General features: G+C 37.9%; 1 protein-coding gene across 1 annotated transcript in view; it reads right to left on the bottom strand.

Moving 5' to 3' along the window:
- VAPB (VAMP associated protein B and C) overlaps nucleotides 1–13,558 on the bottom strand; it is a 52,796-nt gene that overhangs the window by 13,400 nt on the left and 25,838 nt on the right. The window contains exon 2 of the mRNA XM_087720505.1: nucleotides 8,020–8,172. Coding sequence (XP_087576631.1) covers nucleotides 8,020–8,172 — 153 coding nt within the window. The remainder of the gene's footprint in view (nucleotides 1–8,019; nucleotides 8,173–13,558) is intronic.

Genomic DNA, 13,558 nt, shown 5'->3' with positions numbered 1-13,558 from the left:
AACAGGGTACAGAGACTCTGGCGTCCTTCCTTGAAACAATGCATGTCTTTTCTGTTGTGGCGCTTGCCCTTAACATGTGACCTCAGACTTTAGGACATTTAGAAAAATATGAAAAAACCTGGTGGGTTTGGGTTTTTTTCAGGGGTGGGGTATTGGGTCACAGGATGGCTGGAATTCTTATCAGGAAGAGGAAATTCCAATCATCTACGGCAGTGGTTCCCAAACTTGGCAACTTTAAGACTTGTGGACTTCAACTCCCAGAATTCTCCAGCCAGCAGTAGCTGGAGCAGTAGCTGGCTGGAGAATTCTGGGAGTTGAAGTCCACAAGTCTTAAAGTTGCCAAGTTTGGGAACCACTGATCTACGGTTATTTGCTATTATTTCTTTTCAGTATTAATATGCCTGACATCGTGCTTTTATTCTTTTTAATAGCTAACCTTAAAATATCTAAATAGTATTCCAACTGTCCATAAATTGTTTTTTTTAAAATACCTGCCATCTTCCTACTGAAATAACTACAACTGAGGAGATCATGCACTGAATTTGTAAAAGAAAAAAGAAAAACTTTGGAGGTCTGAAAATTTATCAACAGAACCAGTTTTTTACTAGAAACCTATAATTTCGTGACATCAAAGGAACATGCAGTAATGTTGCTGCTATAAGCAGCAAAGAGAAAGTCATCACAAAAGTTGTAAACAGCATCTGCTTGTTCTCCGTATTGCAAGTACAAATACAGATTCTGTTGTCAGGAACAACAGGGAACTTTCGCACACATGAAAAATCAGCTGATTTTCCCCCAACTATGAGGCAGTTAAAATGTTTAAAAACACAATGTGTCCAATCTTACTTGATTACAAACATTAAAGTAACTTCTCTCTATTGAGGTTCTGCTAATGGGTTCCATAACTGAGCCCAAAATTTCCATTGCTGAGCAAGACAGTTGTTAAGTGAGTTTTGCCCATTTTATGACCCTTCTTGCCACAGTTGTTAAGTGAAACACTGCAGTTAATACACGGATGCTAAGTGAATCAGGCTTCCCCACTGACGTTGCTTGTGAGAATGTTGAAAAAGGTGATCATAGGACCCTGGGACACTGCAATTGTCATAAATACATACTAGATATGGGATTATCCAAATTCTGATCATGTGATCACAGGGATGCTACAATGGTTGTAAGTGGGAAAAACAGTGTTAAGTTATTTTTATCAGTGCTGTTGTAACTCTGAATGATCACTAAACGAATGTTTGTAAGTCTAGGACGACCTGTAATTTTAAAAAAGATTTTTTTAAAAACTTTGTGCATAGTGCAATGCTAGTAATCAGGGAATGTTTCTTTACTCCCACAATTGGGACCAAAATTTATATTTCTAAGAAAGGCAGTTGTGTTAAGTGAATTTCACCTGATTTTATGACCTTTTTGCCATGGTTCTTAAACATTTCATGTGGTCATTAGCAAATCTGGCTTTCCCCATTTGTCTGTCAGAAGCCAGCTGGGAAGGTTGCAAATGGTGATCACATGATCCTGAGATCACATGCCAGCTGCCACAGTCCCGGATTTTGAACTTGTGAGCACGGGAATGCTGCGATGGTCATAAGTGCGAGAACTCATTTTACGTTATTTTTTTCAGTACTGTTGGCTTCAAATGGTTGCTAAATGAATGGATGTAGTTGAGGACTACATATGGATTGTGCATATGAGAATGAACTGTAGTGTCTTATTTTTATGACTTTTATGCAGGTGTTTGTACTGGGCTCCAACCCATCATAATTATTTGTTAGTAAGGCCAAAGGATTGAGCTGTGGTGGTGCAGTGGTTAGAGTGCAGTATTGCAGGCTACTTCAGCTGACTGCTAGCTGCAATTTGGCAGTTCAAACCACACCAGGCTCAAGGTTGACTCAGCCTTCCATCCTTCCGAGGTGGGTAAAATGAGGACCCAAATTGTTGGGGTGGCAATATTCTGACTCTGTAAAACTGCTTAGAAAGGGCTGTAGAGAGCACTATATAAGTCTAATTGCTCTATTGCTATTGCTATTATAGAAGCTGAAGTCCAAATATAACTGGACAGCAAAAGTGCTGTCATTTTTAAAACTTTTCATGATTCAAGGTGGATACATGCAGGAATTAACTTCCCTGATATTTGCCAGCTCAATAAAGTCTAGAAGAATATTAGATTACCACCTTAATTAGAGATTGCATTAATTAGAGCCTCTTCAGAAGTCACAGAAAAATATTTCACACTTGCCATCTGGAATACTATTTTGCACAGATATTTGAACAGTCCTTTCTTTCCCAAGTTTCAGAAAGTTGGTGAAGATTTAGGTAGCCCATAAAGACTTTGGGCAAGGTTGTTGAGACTACTCCTCTGAGTTATGAGTTGGTGTTCTGAATACCGATTTCTTGTTTTTATATGATTACACTTTAAATGTAATGTTTTTGTTTTAAAATGGGATTATTCATCCAACTATTTAATTTTAAATTATGGATTTGGGACATTGAATGCCATTCAGAATCAACTGGCTGAAGCAGTAAAGAAAACCTCTCTAAGTAAGCAAGCAAACAATAAGTTTAAAACACAGTATAACAAAAACCTGAAATACATAAATTCAGGATCCAATCTGGAGCCCATCCTCAGGGTCTTTCTCTCAGAATGTATTCTGGACAGGGAGAAATTTCTTGAGGGTGGGTCAAGCATGAGCCTGAAAGCTTAGAAAATAAACCAACTCTGATTGGATCCTGGGAGACAGACAGACAGACAGACAGACAGACAGACACAGACACACACACACACAGAGTGTTTCCCTGAAAATAAGACAGGGTTTTATTTTCTTTTGACCCCCGAACTAAGCGCTTGGCCTTATTTTTGGGGAGGTCTTATTATTTTTGAGGTGCAGGAGGTGGCGAGCATTGTCACCTCAAGGCTGCTGCTGTAATTTCAGGGAGGGCTTATTTTTGGGGGAGGGCTTATTTTAGCCCATGCACTCAAAAGCCCGATTAATTATCCTGGAAGGTCTTATTTTCAGGGAAACAGGGTATTTGTATTCATTCGTTATATAAATTCAATTCATTATCAGCACCCCTCAAATGTAACCAGCATTCACACTCTCTCAAAGGTCCTCCAGAAACACCAGGTTTTAATCACTTTTTGTAATATTTGCAAGCATAGGGCTGTTCTAATGTTTGAATTTTACCCTCAGTAGGTAGACTGGACCAGGCAATCAATTCCACAGGAAGGCTACAACTACTTTTATTGAAATTGGCTATAATAGCAGAATCAATCTGATTGTGTTGCAATAGTAATAGTGGATAAAATGCCAAATCCAGTCTAAACATCTGGCTGATTACAATCAGCCATAATAACAACTGATAACTTGTAAGACCTGTATGCCCTCTGACTCTCAATATCTCTAGGTAGCTCAGAAAAATAAAAAAAACCATAAAAATAAAGATAAAAGATGGCAGGTGTGATGAATGAGAGACATGGCAGGTGTGATGAATGAGAGGTCTCTATAGTCTCATACTTGCTGAATGTCTGTGAAAAAACTCTTCTTCCTTTTTTACAATTCACTGAATTTGGGAGGTATCTGTCTGAGCTACTTCCAAATGTTATAAAAAGGAATCTGTTTTGTCTAGATAATGTTTTTTTTTTTAAATATTTCTGTCAAGATAATTTTACACTGGGCTTATGCTTTCCAAAATACAGATGAGATTCCGTTTTCCCCTCCAATGAGAAAACAGAAAGATAACAGTTTCTGCTCCTACCTTAGGCTGCAAAATTAAATTACTGCTAAGAATGAAAAAAAAGATTGCAAAGGCCTGACTGAGTGTTGGCAGAAAGGGGGAGAAGGGAAGAGAGAAGAACTAGACAAGCAATTTGCAGGAGAGTTCTGAAGAGTATTTCTATAAACTCACATCAACTTAATATGGAACTCAGCTTTTTACCATTACAACCTGAGCCCAGACTTCTATTTTGAATGAACCTGAGACCTACTATCCTCTTTACAGGTTTGTAAAGCACCTAAGTGGTGACTCACATCTTCTGTGATTTCACAGCAATTCCTAGGGACAAGGCTCACTTACACGTACACTCTGGAAGTTGCACTGTGGTATAACTTTAGTATTGTTGCAGTCAAACCTCTAGGCCTAGATTGTAGCTTGAAAACTAAGGCAAGAGATGGCCTCTGTCATAATGCTTGTGAATACTGAATACTTGACTAAAAGTATTCTTGACTTCCTAGCTTAAGAGTAGAGGATGAATACTAGTTTAAAGAACAGATTTTGAAAATAATTTTTACATGTTCCACTAACCCTTAAGTAAAGGTAAACTCAAATTCTGAAGAAATCCAAGAGATTAACAATAGAAAGAATAAAACAAGTGAACATTTCAAAGTAAGTAAAATCCATGGCTGCCTCTATTCAATGAAGAATTTTGTTCTCTGCCAAAGCACAAAACATTTTTTCTTATGTTCAGTCATGTTTGATTCTCAGAGACTGACTGGATAAATCCTTGCAATTTTCTTAGCAAGGTTGTTTTAGAAGTGGTTTGCCATTGCTTCTTTCCTAGGGGTCACACAGAGTAACTAACTCAAGGTCATCCATCTAATGCAACGTTATTGAGTGGAATTAACATCTACTCTCTAAGTGAATCTGGCTGGTTGACACCATGAACAGAACTCTTCCAAATAGTACCGTGTTTCCCCAAAAAGAAGACAGGGTCTTAATTTTCTTTTGACCCCAGAAATAAGCACTTGGCCTTATTATTTTTGAGGTGCAGGAGGTGGCGAGCGTGGTCACCTCACGACTGCTACTGTGTTGCAATATTTTCAGGGAGGGCTTATATTCGGGGGAGGGTTTATTTTAGCGCATGCGCTCAAAAGCCCCACTGGGCTTATTTTTGGGGGAGATTTTATTTTCAGGGAAACGGGGTAATATTTTCTTACATATATCAGGTGTGCTCTGCTTTTATTTGGCACCCCAAACTTCTGATCAAATCCTCTTTTTCAAGTATTTGCAAATTGATCACACACTTCCCTTTAGGCCTGACCTTCCCTTCCGTTAACCTCTCTTCCTGTGATGGAAATCCTATTAAATCCATTATAGCTCAAGCCGAACTGATTTTCTGCCCGGTCTCTGCCATTCTTTGACAATGCTTCAGACTGCAGGACCCCACCCTTCCCTGCCAGTGCATTAAGGGAAAATGAGAAGAGACAGTTATAGAATCAGCAGCCTAGTAAAATACTATGAAAGGAGAAAAATGGCTGAGTTAAGCAGTTCTGTAATGAATCACATGAACAAGCAAGGAAATGCTGATGAGGCCTTACAGGACACACTAGCCATTTCTTAAAAAGTGAGGCCTGCGCTACGCAAGGAACCTCAGAAGACTGAAGTCAGAAACTCCCTCTTTAGCAAACTGCATTTTATTAAGGAAAAATTCTCTGCTTCGTTGCACATTGAATAGCTGTCCTTCACTATCATCATGCCCAAATATAAAGCTATGGTAGTTTCTGTCTGTAGTGACTGGGGATACTTGGAATGCAATCCCTATTACATCAAGCTCTTTATTGATAGAGTAGGTTGTATAAAATCCTTAAAACCAGGGAACAGCAATAGCAATAGCATTTACGACTTATATACCGTTTCAGAGTGCTTTTTAGCCTTCTCTAAACAATTTACAGAGTCAGCATCTTCCCACAACAATCTGGCTCATTTTACTGACCTCGGAAGGTTAGAAGCCCGAGTCAACCTTGAGCTGGTGAGGATCAAACTGCTGGCAGAATTAGCTTGCAATACTGCAGTCTAACCATTATATTACCACTGCTCTTATAGGTTATAATAATCATGGGCCCCCTTTTTTCCAAAAAAGCTTACCAGGGGTTTTTAAGACTATTATTTTCTCACTAAGCTTAAACTATATATGTATTTATGTTTGTAATGATGCAAACTGTGGTTAGAAAACCAATGGAAGAGAATATGTATAGCTCAGGATTGAACTGAGGGACCCTCAGTGAGCTTGATTGTTTTCTGGCAGATGCTTCATCACCAAACTAGGTAACATCATCAGTGCAGGTTAAAAAAACTGACCAGAATTTTCACTTTCATCCTAAATCTAAAGTCTTTGTTTCACATCATATTCCCTCCCATTAAGCAACTAGCAGAAGTGCAGCTACAAAAAGTTCATTTAAATCAAAACAATCCACTCCACAAGTGCTCTGCATATCTCTTTAGAAATGGTCCCTTTACAGAGGAAAAAAAAAAGCTGTTTGGCACTTGGCCTCTTTTAATATTTACAAAATGGATACCATGCTCTGCATTATTATGACAAGCCCTTGAGACACTGATAACATAGTTTTCTGGGACATTTCTGTCCTGAATCTAAGGAAGATGGAGTAACAAAACATTCCTGTTAGTTCTCAGCAGTTACGAAACCTCATCCTCCCTTGAATTTTGTCAAGGCCAAACATTGGCCACCCTTTCCTAGCAGGCTGTTAAAACAAAGAAAGGAATGATCTTCTAGTCTGCCTTTTAATGAGTGTGATTCAGCAGAGACTACAGTTGGGGCTCTTAAATATTTGATATTCATTACTTTTAGTTAAATGCTTTGTCATTCTAAGTTTTAAGGTCTCATCCAGGAGCTCAAGGTAGATAGGCATGCAAGATAAAAGGAAACATGCTAATGAAGACAAGTTTTATAGAAAGTTGTACAAGAAATTAAGATCACACACGGATGAAATAAGCAAAATTAAACTGGCGACAGTGATGAAAATATCTGCCCAACTGTTCTTCCAGCTGCCATCTTCAGAATCTTTCTCAATGAAAAGGAACAGATTAAAAAAAAAAACATTTCCTTATAAAACTAGTACCCTGGCCAAATTGATTTGACAACACATGCGTTTCCTAGGCAAGAGAGACTTATAATGACTGTTTGAAGTTACAGCAGTGCAGAAAAGTGACTTATGACTGTTGCAGTCTCCCCATGGTCATATGATTACAATTCAGGCACTTGACAAGTGGCATGATCACATGATCAGCATTTGCAACTTACCCAGAAGTTTAGCTCTTCAAAAATCTGGATAACAATCTCTGACCTTTATAATCAGTTAAGAGTTTGAAGGCTCTACAAACTGTTCCATTTCATGTTTTATGCAACTGAATGACTAATTATTAAGTATATCCATTTCCCTTCTATAAATGTTCTATTCCTCAACAAATCTCAGCAAAGGTAATTGAAAACTGTTGGAAAATGAATCACCTAATAACCAATGAATCAATGCAAATATCTGACCAAATCATTAAAAAAACCTATACTAATTTAGTGTAATTATACCACCGTCCATATTCTATACACAACGGATACACTGGAAATATACCATATGCCTTTTCTTGTGTTACTTGAAAAATATGGTGAAAGTAACGGATTATTACTTCTCAGAACTATGAGATTGAAATTTTACTTTAAAAGGCTGAGTAGTTACTAAATGTCTGTCATCATATGACCCCAGTTCTGCAACATCTGGAAAGCTTCCTAATCCCTTTCAGCAGATTCTACCCCTTCCCCAGCCTGGTGCCTTCCAACTTGTTGGGGGGAAAATCCCCAGAATTCTAAGATAGTGGAATCCAAAACCAGAGATTCTGGAAACTACTCGCAACATAATTTAAAAGTACAAAGTTGCAGAAAGTTGTTTTACATGAGATTAGAATGACAATTTTTCAACAGACTACTCTTTCCAAGTGAAACTGGCTAAGAAAGCACCAAAACCAGAGGTTGTGTTATGCCGTTTGCTCAGTCATCTCCAATTATAATTCCATCTGAAAACAGGAGAAATAACTCTGTGTTGACATTGAAACAGTTCTGTATTTTTTTAAGAAACTTTGCAGAATACATTGGGCTGTTCAAAACGTCAGCTTTACACAGGCCATTTAACATCTGTTTATTCTCTTCCAGATGTACTCAGAACCAAAATGGTTATGAGTGGGGGAAAGCAAATGCATTTCTGAAACAAAAAAGCAATTGGATAAACTTACCTGAGACATTAATTGACGTTCCAGCATCTATAATTCCACTGTTGGGTCGTACACAATACCTGCGTGGGGCCGTGGTCTTCACTTTGAAACAGACATTTTTATCTGTCGAGTTGCCAAGTTTCAGATTTGTGGTGACAACATCTGTGAAGGGACCTAAGAGACAGAATAAATACAACTTTGAAGGTTTTCTAAACTTCACATAAATGTAGGCACAATATGCAAACCTATTCAAGCCTGATTAGAACAACCCACTTAAGCCACACTTTATCCGACCTATGGTATTTGAAGGTGTTGGGACTCTCAATTCCGAGGGACCTCAGTTCCCAGAAAGTTTACCCTACTTACAACAGGGGTGTAAAATTCAAGGCCTGCAGGCCACATCCGGCCCGTGGGGTGCTTAGATCTGGCAACGGGGCCGCCCTGGAAACAGCAAGACAGGCCTGCAGTGCCTCTCTCAGGGAAAACAGAGGTCGTGAGAGCCACGTGCGGCCCAAGCTCTGTTTTCGCTGGTAGAGGGTTGCAGGAGACCATCCCAGCTGAAAACAGACCCCAGGAGCCCATTTTCACTGGCACAGAGCAAGGGTCACAGGCGCCCCCGACAAGAGTGACGTCAAGCTGGCCATGGCCACCCTGGCCACACCCAACCCGCCTCCCCAGGTGAAACACAACCTTGGCGCAGTCCTCAATTAAAGTTTGACACCCCTGCCCTACAAGGAATTGCAAAGACAATACATCTTGAGAGCCCTAGATTAGGGAAATGTTCCGCTTGGCTCAGTCTTATCATCCATCTACTTTTCTACTAATGGCTTAAGATAGCGTTTGTGTACTTGCTCTTCCATTTTATATTTCCTGGAAGCTACATTAGGATTGTTGAGTAATCTGCCTTTGTTGCTTTTTATTATATTAATATATTAAAGATTATAATAATTTCATTAAAATTACAATTGCAAAAATAAAAATTAATATAAACTAAACAATTCAAAAAATAAAGATGCAGAAAAACGGAAAAAAATAGAAAAAGTAAGAACACAGTAATGAAAAACTTCATCACAAGTATAAATGATTTTAGTAATTAATCCCTTTCTCATAAAATATAACAAATAATGTCTTCCAATATTTCATCTCTTATTCGTCAACAAATTCTTAAAGTCTCATTTCACTCCTGATCAGCAAAAGTCTATTAAGAGTTATCAGGGATAATAACACACCTATTTTAACTTAGATGAAATAAACCAATTTTATATTCCTTCCATTTAGTTCTAACAATCTTGATTTTTAGTCCCGTCAAATAATGTCTTAGAACTTGATTTCTTTTTATTTATTTATTTGTCCCTTCTCACAATGTTCTTCAACACTTAAACAAGTTTCTGTTGTAAATCCAATATAGGAAAATTATCCAGTCACTCTCTTGATTTGTTATTTGCCTATCCTTTTTCATTTAAGACATCAGCTGGTTTCTCTTGTATATCCAGTGTAGCATCTTTCTCTTTCTATCATTCTTGTAACTTGACATTTTTAAAGCCACATTCAGATCAACCTCAAACTTTTCAGGTAAAACTTGGAATTGGAAATTGGAATTGGAAAAGTTTATTTATAGGCCGCCCTTTTCCCTGGGGGGACTCAGGGCGGCTTACAACTCATAGGGAAAGGGGATACAAACAATGACACATAAGCACAATACATAATTAAAAGAATACAACATTCTACCATTCGGGTGGGGATAGGTTACAATCTTAGCCCCAGGCCTGACGGGATAGCCAGATTTTAAGGGCTGCGTGGAAGGTCTGGAGGGTGGTGAAGGTATGAATCTCCACGGGGAGATCGTTCCAAAGGGTTGGAGCTACTACTGAGAAGGCTCTCCTCCGCGTGGTCGAAAACTTGTTCCTCTTTCACAATATCTTTTAAACATGGTCTACCTATCTACAAAGGCAAATGCTCTTAAAATTAACTTCCGGGGTCATTGTTCAAAAATATCCCAATATTAAAATATTTGGCTTCATTCTGTAACTTCAAACAGGAATGCTTCTTAAGTCGAGGACAACCTGTCTATTTTGTTAGGATGTTGGCATAATGAAACAAACAATGAATAGCAATGACTTGTTAGAATAAATCCAAGAAATAAAGCGGCCATGAGGGAATGGTCCTACAATGGGGTAAAGGCCTTAGACCAACACTGGGGTAAAGTCCACACTTAGCCATGGAAATTTCTGAAGTGATCCTGGACTAGATACCGCATCTTGAGCTTCTGAAGAGAAGGCAGAATTATTAACAAATAAACACATGTATCTGAGTGAGTACATTTTTGAAAAATTGAGAAAAGATGCAACTGCCAATTTCAGAAAAAAGAAAACTGGTAAAGCAGTTTATGCACAAGGGGCTTACTCTGGCTCTGTCCTTTAACCCACACTCTACGGAAAACTGTTGTGTGGCATTAGCAGTAATACGAAAACTAACTCTTAACACTTGCCTTTGCTGTGAACATCTCAGGAGCGCCACAAGGTATACAGCAGTGACACAAAACCTTTTATTTAAAAAATGGTCATATATTCCTGGAAAGTTGAGGGTGGAACAGATCTAAACGCTGGCCAAACAAGACTGTCAGGTCTTGGCCTTTAGATTGGCTTTGAGTTGATGAAGAGTCACAACTGGGCAATATGGTCTGGTTTTAGTTTCTTTTTAAAAATGAACCTCTAAAGTTTTGTAAAATATGATGATGAGCCAAAGTGGCACAGTGGTTAGAGTGCAGCACTGCAGGCTACTTCAGCTGACTGCTAGCTGCAGTTTGGCAGTTCAAATCTCACCACGCTCAATGTTGACTCAGCCAGCCTTCCATCCTTCCAAGGTGGGTAAAATGAGAACCCAGATTGTTGGGGGCAATAGGCTGACTCTGTAAAAACCACTTAGAGAGGGCTGTAAAAGCACTATGAAGCGGTATATAAGTCTAAGTGCTATTGCTAAGTGCTATTATCATCAATATTGATGTACAATTTATTTTACTGTTATGAGCTGCCCAGAGTCACTGAGAGTGGGACGGCATAAAAGCTTAATAAACAAATAACTGCTGCTATTTTTTAATAATTTAGATTAAAATGAACAAAGACCGCATTCAATTTTTATCACTGGTTCAATTGGGTAAATAAAACTTAATTTTTTTAAAAAAAGTACTTGTACAAAATCAGTTTACAGTTCAAGATGGCTTTTTAATTGCTATTGCATCTTACTTGCTGGCACTGGTACTGCAAAATCTATGAAGAGGCAAAGAGGGAATATATTGAGACTCAAGACTAAGATTGTGGCCTCTTTAATGCCACATTTAAGCCTCATCACTTCAACAGGAAGCTGCAAGGAAGCAAATTTGTTACAGAACCTACAAATAAGTGTTGCAGAGATTTGCTAATTTATATATGCAAAGGTATGCACACTTACAATTTAACACTTACAAATCCTATTTTATCGCCATGGCAAGTTGGTATCTAAGGTGTCAGACAAACAAATAAAAGGTTAATGGCCAAAGTTATTCCTGAAAGTAAGGCAGCGATTCACACTGGTACACACTTCAATTGCAAATCCCTTATATGAGCAATATTTTACGGAAATGATTACTATTTTGCAGCTGATGGAAACCTTATGACCTTTTAACTTGATGATCTCAAGTTGCGTTTTACCTGTACAATTTTATTATATTAGCTCTTACTACCTTCCACTAGCCGGAAAGAGGGGAGAAAATGTTCTCATTGCTAAGTTCAATCATTTGGTCATTCAGGATTATTCTTTATTTGTAATTCACTTCATAGAGTATTGTAAGATATTCTATAGTATTTGTTTTAAGTATGTTAACCAGAACTGGATGCAGTATCTTGAACACAATCACAGCACCGATTTGCATGAATGGATTATAAAACTACCACGTTCTATTTTCAATTCCTTCTCCAAGGGGTTCCACCACGAGACATCTGCACGCTTGAAACATGATTCTGTCAATCTGTCTGTTAAGCAACCTTTCCTTTTCCAGCAATGAATTCAGAGTCCATTACCAGATATGTGAAATTAACATATTTGTACCAGCTGCACACTGCTTTTTTACACTTCCTTTGAAGTGCACTTGACATTTCATTGCCCATTCGCCAACTTGAGTTATTTTTTAACATTCTTTATTATCTCTTTTGTTTGAAGCACCATAAACAATCTGAAGTTAATACTAAACTTGGTTGTTTTATTGCCAAAATATCTTTCTAAACTCTTTACAAACAAGTTAAAAGCACCAATTCTCAATTTAAAAAAAAACAACACCGGAGAATCCCTTATTTACATCTCTTGAGTACTGCCCTTTCTTGTTAAACTAACACTATTATATTTGTCCAGTGCTCTAGCAAGTGTTTTCTCGTACAGTGTTAGGCATATTAAGTTCCAGCTTTAAATAGCAGGATATGAAAAGCCTTGTTAACACCACTTATAAATAGCCCTTTAGCAAACTGTATTATATACCAGCTTGCAAATTCTTAAGTTTCTGAGGCTATTATGGGCAGAAATGAAAGGTCAAAGGTTAATAGCTTCTGTAGTCAACAGCAGAAAGAAGTTATATGTGTAAGCTAAGAGTTAAGATTTTTAGTCCTTACTTCTAAAGATCAAATGAATGCATAGGAAACGTTCTATTCTATTTTTTTGGGGTAAAAATAGAATAGAATAGAATTCTTTATTGGTCAAGTGTGGTTGGACACACTTGGTGCATATGCTCTCAGTGTGTATAATAAAAATACATTCATCAAGAATAAAAAGACAACACTTAGTGATAGTCAAGGTTACTAAAAAGCTATCAAATCGTACTAGGAAAAAATAAAAACAATATAAATGGAAAGATACAGCAACATGGTTATAGTCATAAGTGGGGAGAGATAGATACTAGGAAGGAAGAGAAGACTAATAGTAATACATTCTTGGTAAATTATGGACATTGTTGTAGGAATTAGTTGTTAAGCAGAGTGATGGCATTTGGGGGAAAAAAACTATTCTTGTGTCTAGTTGTTCTGGTGTTTGAGATAATGCTTGAGAAAAAGATTTTGGAATGATAGTTGGCTGCAAACTGAATCTGAGCCAACAGTGCAATACAGCTACAAGTACAACGTAGCAGAAACGTGTTTCTGTTGTGACTCTGCCTTAAGTACTATATCCCATTTTGAGTAGTTTACCAATTCAGAGAAACTGGAAGGAGCTCAAAGAAGGGCAAAGATGATCAGAGGATTAGTAGTTCCTTTGAATGGAATTGAAATGCTGTTATCCTTGAGAAAGGAACACTGATGTAATTCTCTTGAAATAACTGAAAGGATGTCTCACTGAGGAACAGGGCCTGCTTGTTATCACTCTAGAATTCAGGATACAGAACTGTGTGCTTAATTTGCAGGAGACCAGAATTCAACTTGATAGCAGGAGAAAACCTGGCAATGTAAGAGCAATTCCTCTGTGAAATGAGATGCTGGGCTAATTTACTCTGTGTGAATTCCAGTAGAAGCTGGTGAGTTATGGCCCTTTTATTTGAATATCA

The sequence above is a fragment of the Thamnophis sirtalis genome, unplaced genomic scaffold, assembly GCF_051295495.1.
Source record: "Thamnophis sirtalis isolate CommonGarterSnake01/CBP01778 unplaced genomic scaffold, rThaSir2_p1.2 scaffold_7, whole genome shotgun sequence".
NCBI lineage: Eukaryota > Metazoa > Chordata > Lepidosauria > Squamata > Natricidae > Thamnophis > Thamnophis sirtalis.
The sequence above is the reverse complement of the archived record's forward strand: the minus strand, read 5'-3'. Positions and strand labels throughout refer to the sequence as shown.